Source organism: Parasteatoda tepidariorum, chromosome 10 (genome assembly GCF_043381705.1).
Source record: "Parasteatoda tepidariorum isolate YZ-2023 chromosome 10, CAS_Ptep_4.0, whole genome shotgun sequence".
Classification (NCBI taxonomy): Eukaryota; Metazoa; Arthropoda; class Arachnida; order Araneae; family Theridiidae; genus Parasteatoda; species Parasteatoda tepidariorum.
The window spans coordinates 25,838,525-25,846,554 of NC_092213.1; the positions used below are offsets into that span (position 1 = coordinate 25,838,525).

The 8,030-nt window shown below is 32.0% G+C and overlaps 1 protein-coding gene across 1 annotated transcript; it reads right to left on the bottom strand.

Annotated features, from left to right (window-relative positions):
- Positions 1-6,420: 6,420 nt before the first annotated feature.
- LOC107437537 (uncharacterized) lies at positions 6,421-7,503 on the bottom strand. Its single transcript, XM_016049589.3, has one exon. It carries the CDS (start codon positions 7,501-7,503, stop codon positions 6,421-6,423), a length of 1,083 nt encoding a protein of 360 aa, XP_015905075.2.
- Between the last annotated feature and the right edge of the window lie 527 nt (positions 7,504-8,030).

The window sequence follows — 8,030 nt, forward strand, 5'->3', positions numbered from 1 at the left end:
TATGTGTAATTTTAAAATATTATGTTTTTATAATTAGATATCTGTATTTTCTGAGAATTTGTAGTTACTCCTTACAAAACTCACTATAGCATTATTTTAAAGTAAATTTATTGAGACGCAACTTCGGCTAAATTTTAGAGACCGTTGGTAGCGATATAATTCGAAGGAAGACTCGATAATCACTAGCATCGTACAAAAAGTACAATTTTGCTGTCGATGTAAACAAATGTTTCTTCTTAATATTACTCATGGTAATTTATCATGGTATTATTATCAAATTAAATTTATCATCAAGTAAAATTTTTAACCTTTCAGGTTTGTGCTCAATCTATCATGAGGTGTCCTAGGCTTGAATCCCAACGGTGGTTTGGTTGATACGAATTCTGCTCCCGGCTCGCACTGACCATAATACTGACCTAAACTATCCTCAGTGGTGGATGGTTCATGAGTTAGAATCCTCTTGCTATCGGACTGACCGCGGTAGGTCTTCGTTGTTTTCCTATCCATGTAACCTAAATACGGGGAAGCCTCCACAAAAGCTAGTTTGTGCCAATTCTTGATCCAGCAGTCCCCTTGTTTTCTGCATAGGGCTCAAAATTACCCGGGTACGGAGTCCATTATTAATAGTCGTAAACTAAGAATTGGATTGGTTGTTCAAAGTTGGTTATAAAATATAATATAAAAAATTAAAATTTAAAGCTAAAATAAAGATTTACTGGAGGATAGTAAGTGATAAAAAATAAGTTTCGATGGTTTTTCTAACGGCTTTATATCTTTCATTCAGAATATAAGTCGTTAACATTCAGATGGTTCAGTTTAAATCGTTATTTTATCACAAATAAGAAAATTTAAACGTTCAACCAAAATGTTAACAATCTCCTACGAAGTTAAGTGTGCTTAAATTTCAAATAGAGTTACTGACTGAACTGACTTAACTGAATTTCAGCGAAACCCTAAATTGCGAAAGCGAGATTTATCGCCAATGAAAATTTCGTCTACTTTCTGATGCAAACTTAAGTTAGACACAAATAAAGTTAAACACAAACTTAAAATGAATGAAAATTAAATACAATTTAAATGAAGTACCTCTTCCAAATGAACTGAAATGAGAAAATAATTATATTTTACTCAGACCAAAAACATATTGGTGCATTACTTTCATAAAAAATTTAGCACCATCCGAAATTCCCTTCACGCCTTTTGAAAGTGATACATCCTGCGTCACACACATTCCTGTTCTGATTAAAAAAAAAAAAAAAATCAGAAAATAGACCTTTTTCCCCTTTAAACGTGTAAATTTTAAGACATTATTTCTTACAAATGAAACTTCCAATATTTTTAGACTTGCTAGAACACTCAAATATCTACCGTTTCTCGTACCGTTTTCAAATCGCAATAAGCAGAATATATTGCAATTCTATCGTCATTAAAATTTAGATAACTTTCCGAAGAGCCAAAGCTTTTTCTAAGTAAAATTTAAGCTTTTTATTTTATGGATGACTCTTTAGCATTTTTACTTTCTTGAATTCTCGTTTCTTTAAAACTTTTTTCGTAAAAGAAATTTTTTAGCTCTCTACAAAGCTAATTTGCATTTGGAATTTCATATGAAAACATGTTTTAGTAATTTTTAATTGATTTTTAATTATATTGTTTAATTCAATCATTACCGAAAATTTTAGGCAACTATTTAATTAAATAATATTTTTTTAGCTTAACAGATTTAGCATTTTAATATTAACGGAGTAATTCATTTAAAGAATCATAACAAATACAAATAAAATAAATTTTCAAAGAAAAAAGAAACATCTCTGGGATATGATTAAATAGTTGAAACCTCAATGCTGTTTGCTTTTACAACATTATTCCTAAAGCTACAATTGTTAAAGTGATCAAATCGTTGTAACAAAAAATAAAACAACATTTCTTAAATCGATATATTTGAGATCGATACTGAAATTAGAATTTTTCCGCATTATTACGGGTTATCATTATTAAATTACAGGTTTCGATTAAGGATAGAAAACGATTACTTCAATTGCAATCGCACTAATATTAGTGGTTCTCCAGCAAATGACGTCATATTAAAAGAGGGAAGAAGAAATTAGAAATTAACATATGTTTTCCATTAGTGTTTTTCATTTCATAAGATTTAAAGAAAAGTGAATTACAAATAAATTAAGATTAATATAGAAAAAAACGAAATTGTATGTAACATAATTTATAATAACCGTTTGACTGATTGACTTTTGTAGGGGGAGGGGAGATAATTTGTAAAACTGATTGGTTTGAAAGTCAATATCGCGAGAAAGTTTAAACATTTTAATATAAAAAAGGGATATTGTTGGATAAATATTATTAAGTTTGCATATTACACAGAATTATATTGATTTTTTAAATAAATTCGATTACTATGTACAGTATGAAACATAAACAAGTGTACATTCTGAATAACTAATATTGATCGAATTTTTACGTGCTAGGACTCAATGTGTCAAGATACTTAACTCAAATACTAATTAATTAGTGCAGATAGATTTTTGGATTGATTAACTTTATAATCGTGTGCAAAAAGTTTTAGACTCACTTAAAATGTTTTCGAGTTCCGGCAAAATACTCTAAAAGTGAAATTAATATTAATGAGTCTAAACTTTCAACCCCTTTCTGCCCACACGATTGGGCCTATATTTTTCAGATTACTGCTACTGGCTAAATTTTGATGATCATTGAAAAAAATAGTACTTTTATTTAGAGTAAATGCGCGTTTATGCCTAATTAAAATATCGTCTGCCCTAAATAATTAGTATATTTAAGGATAGACCTTTGAACCATTAAGAAAGGAGTACCTGAAAATCTAATTATTAGATCAAAAGTTATTCGAATTTTTTTCCATTTTTATATTGCATACTGTGCAGTTTGAAGAGGCTAGGATCACATTCGAATCAACCAGCCATCGCTGGGATTCGAACCCGGGTCACCTCATTAGGAGGCAAGTAGCGTTCTATTTCCTGAGCCACCACGGCCTTACGCACGCATAATTGCAAAAATGCAATCTGAAGAAAATGCACCCGCTCAAAATGCGTTTTCATGAATAGCAACATGGTTTGGCACGCACGTTTGAAAAAAATAGCCACAGTATAAAATGTGTATTGAAGAAAATAGATTCTGATTTAAATGCGCGTGAAAATATGAACACTCCTTTAAATGCGTGTGAAAAAAAATGAACACTGCTCTAAATGCGTGTGAAAAAATAAACACCGCTTTAAATCGTGTTGAAAAAATAAATATAGCTTGAAATTAGAGTTTGAAGAAATGGTCAGAGCACTTTTGTTTCTAACTATTCTATAATTGTTGTTGTTAATTTACGTCGCACTAGAGCTGCACAATGGGCTATTGGCGACGGTCTGGGAAACATCCCGGAGGATGATCCGAAGACATGCCATCACAATTTTGATCCTCTGCGGAGGAGATGGCACCCCCGCTTCGGTAGCCCGACGACCTGCGCCCGAAGTCTAGCACTTTACGGTAGCACAGTTTAACGAGGACCAATACCGCACACCCTCGGTCCCTAAGCAGACTGATCCAAGTGTTCACCCACCCGCACACTGACCGCAGCCAGTGATGCTTTACTTCGGTGATCTGCTGGGAACCGTGTCTTAACGATCAGTCCACTGCGGGACAACTGTTCTATAAGATATGCTATTAACTAAAAACTATTTCTTAAATAAGTTTTTTTTAAGTGGCTAATAGTAAATAATGAATAATATTCGTAGTTAAAAAAAAACTTTAAAAAAAACTTTTAAAAAACGTAAGTTTTTTAATATTTGTTAGATATGAATCTGTTTCAAACTTAATATGAATCGAATTGACCTTTTCGTGAACGTTAACAAGTTACGTTCTTCTATATAAGAGGCAAACCTTTTTCTACGCACAGTTTCATAAACACGGTATTTAAACTGTGTTCAACTTTTCAAACACGTATTACAAGTTGTGCCTATTTTTCCTGAAGGCGCATTTGTCATTAATTTGGATTTTGGTTCCGAATAACCACAACGTTAAGTGTTAACATATCAAGCGCTCAGTTGCAGAACTGCAAAGTAAATTAACTATATTTAAAAACAATTAAAATAAGGCAACAGCAATCCGCGTGACAAAAACAAGATCTCAAATCTCCAAGAAAGAACCGGTATATCATAGAACCATATTTTTATTATTTTTCATCAGTGGAGTGGAAATTTGATTTCTTCCGTCTCACTTTTTTCTGAAGTGATTCGTTACATTTGGATTGAGCTTTTGTTTCTCACTAGCCATGTGCAAGACATAGTGTAATTTTAGGACAAAATTCTACATATGTATATGTTGCAGTTATTACGCAACACGCAGCACATTCTTCGGCATGTCTTAAGAAACTCTTGGAACATAAAAAGTTTCTTGTATCTTCATAAATAAGAATTTATGCAATTTAAGAAAAAAATCAAACTGAGTCAATAATTTAGGGTTTATAACAAGGTTTAAATACCTTAACCCCTTAACGATCGGTTCATTTCCAGGAAAACGGCCATAAAAGTGCCTATTTTTTTAATCACTGTATCCCTGATTAGTTCTAGCATCTAGTTTAAAATAAACTATCTACGATTTCATAAAAATCTTCTGGTACTGCCATCTGGTGTGTAAAATGAGAAATAAAATGTTTTCCGGGCAAAAGAAATGAATTAGTTTTATTCTTATTGACTCGTTACTACTGAACACTCCAGCCCAGAAATATCACGGGAGCGAGAAATAGAGGTCGAAACCTCACCCCGTTATTTTCACGGGAGCGAGAAGGAAGGGGTTAACACACTGTTGTGATATGGATTTTCAACCCACTGGTGGTTTAGCAAATGGGTAAAATTGCGAGAATGTTTCTCTGCAATTCACTATTTCCCTATCTAATAACATAGAAAAAACAGTTTTGCCATGCAGAAAAGACAAAATGCTGCTATGCGTTCAGAACCGTCAGTGGGTTGATATTGTTATAGAATTTCTAAAACTATGATACACAAGATTGGGCAACGCATATAATAGTTGGGTACAAAATTTTTGTAAAAATGCTCTCCCAAAAAAAATTGGATCTACCAATAGCATTCACAAATTAAAATATGTTTGTATATTTGCATGCATTTATCGCAATCCGGCAAAAAAAGTGACACAAGTCAAGAAACAGCAATTTTGAGGGTATGTCAATAAAAAATATATAAGAGGTGCCCCATCATGGTAAAAAAGTGTCACATCTATAACTCGCAATTTATCCAGTTGAGGGCAGTTGTGTCAGTTTTGTGTCTATTTCAAAATAAGTCTTATAGTATTCTTTAAGTTGATTTTCTCAAATGCTGCATTTTAGAGTTATGACACTGCGTGTATATTTGCATGTATATGTTTGTATGTTACAAAAATATCACAAAATTCACAATCATACAAAAAATATTGATATCCTTTCATGCATTAAATTTATTATCCATCAAATATAAACATATTACTGATGAAATATGCATTAATCTTAAAAAGAAAATTTTAAATATAAAGGAATCTACATTGCTTGAGTATTTTTTTGATATAATTACAAGACCTTAAAATTTTCAGAAATTAATTTCAATTAGGTTAATTGATAACTCAAGCAGCTTAATTTTATTTATAATCCAATTTTATGAACTATTTAAGTGAAAAACAGAGCATTTTATCACCCTGAACAAGCCCACGTCAATAATTTTACAAACTGATCAGTTTTGCAAAAATACATTTATAATTTATTACATCTGGTACCGGAATTATAAACTATTAAAATTTATTTTCTTTGTTAAAAAAAGGTGTAATTCGAATTTTAATGTTGGATGGAATTTTGGAGTTGTTAGATTAAAGATAAAACAAATTATAGTCCAATACTCCATAACTACCAGTTGTTATTTATAACATAATTTAATTTATGTAGAAGTTTATAAGACACACACACACACATTTATATAAATATATATTATTAACTATGAAATTAAGTATGAAACACAGATTTGAAAAACAAATTAAATTTATAATTTTTGGCTAATCTTTTGAAATACAAAGGTTGATAGTTTTCCAAACCTGTTGATGATTGATAGTTATTAAACTTTAACCTGATTTATCACTAATATTAGGAAGTTTATTGCTAAATTATGTTTTAGTAGTCCATCTTAACGTTTTTGTTAAAAACTAGCAGTTTCAGTAAACCAGTAATTTATGATGAACACCAGATTTGAAAAACACAATTTATATTTATTATATTTCGGTCAACCATGAAAAATACCTTGATTACATGTTTATCAGCTTTGTTGTAGGAAATACATTACTAATTGGAAGAACAATTGCGCTTTTATAAAACGTAGATATTTTTTGAAATTGTAATGTAAATTTAAATTATTGATTCGAATATTTCTGAAAATATTGACGCAAAAGTGACTGCACTATGTTATTACTTTTGGACAGCTGTTCAAACGATTTAGAATTTACTACTGCTTCGAAATTATTGTTCAAAAAGCTTACTATTTCATCTTCCAAGAGCTGATCGCTATGATGATACGCAAAAACGAACAAATCACATGCATTATCGATTTGAAGATGGCACAGCAAATCATTCCTGCAATCATCCTTCAAGTATTTAATTTCATATTTACCAGATGCGTAGTAGAGATCCAAAGTATCTCGAAATCCCAGGACATTTTTGGATCCAGTGTAAATGTAAGACACAAGCTCTGTCATGGCTGCTGCACTTATATCTTTAATATCAATTACAATCTCTTTACCATCCACTTGTGCAATCATGTTATTGAATACTGGAGACCTCATACGAAGTATATGTTTATGAGCTTTGATGATACTGATGCCCTTGATACGAAAAATGACATCTGCATCCACCGGATTGCTTAGACCAATTTTTAAGTCATCAACTACTGTTCTTAGAGACTCAAACCTAGCAACGTCATGTTTCAAAACGGATGGTACAAATGATTTTTGAACATTTGAGATTTCCAACCAACACGTGATTCTTATGGGACAGCTGACAACTTGGAATTTTTTCATGGACCATTTTAGCAAATCAAACGGGAAATCGGTTGGATAAATTACGTAAGCACCAGAATTGCAACTATGGAGAACTTTTTCTTCTAAATTGAATACAGCAGAGGTGAAACGTAGAAACATTACTTTATATCGATGAGTGTTGTCATTACATAAATTTAAATACATGTGACTGCAATTAGATGGCTTTAACTCGAGATACCAGGTATCTGTACCTGCTGCAAAAAAATGTTCACTATATAACGAAGTTCTATTTACCATTTCTGGAATGTTTAGTCCCAAGTTGATAATAACCAAGTTTTCTGTAGAGGTTTGTCTTATGCGTTGAAATACCTTATCCATTTTTATTATAGGAGTCACAACTTTGGTTTTCTCTTCAACATTAAGCCAATCTAAACGTTGTCTATGATTATAATACTGCATCTTTTTCTTTTGATGTATAGTAATACTTTAATGATATTATTTGAGTAATACTTTAATGATATTATTTGCAATGGCGTATTTCTCTTTTTCGTTGAACTATTAATGTTATATTGGATAGAAAAGGCCTCGAATGAGATAAAAGTTTCAGAAAAAGAATGTCTCAGGAAGCAAACTTACGATACAAGCAAAAGATATATTTAGACAGTACCGAAAATAAAATTGAAGTTAAGACAGCATTTACTCTCTGTGTTTGTAGTCTCTTTGATATAATGTTGGTGTTCTGTTTAGCTAACAAATGAAATCCTCGGGCTCCAATAGAAGAAGGGTCCCGTAGTGGACTGATCGTTAAGACACGGTTCCCAGCAGATCACCGAAGTCAAGCATCACTGGCTGCGTTCAGTATAAGGGTGGGTGACCACTTGGACTAGCCTGCGTAGGGACCGAGGGTGTGCTGTATTGATCCTCGTTCCACCGTAAAGTGCTCGACTTCTCGTACCGGTCGTTGGCTACCAAAGCGGGGGTGTCAT

What these genes read in the sequence shown, in the direction of transcription:
- LOC107437537 (XM_016049589.3), bottom strand. Translation starts at nt 7,503, where the DNA reads ATGCAGTATTATAATCATAGACAACGTTTAGATTGGCTTAATGTTGAA.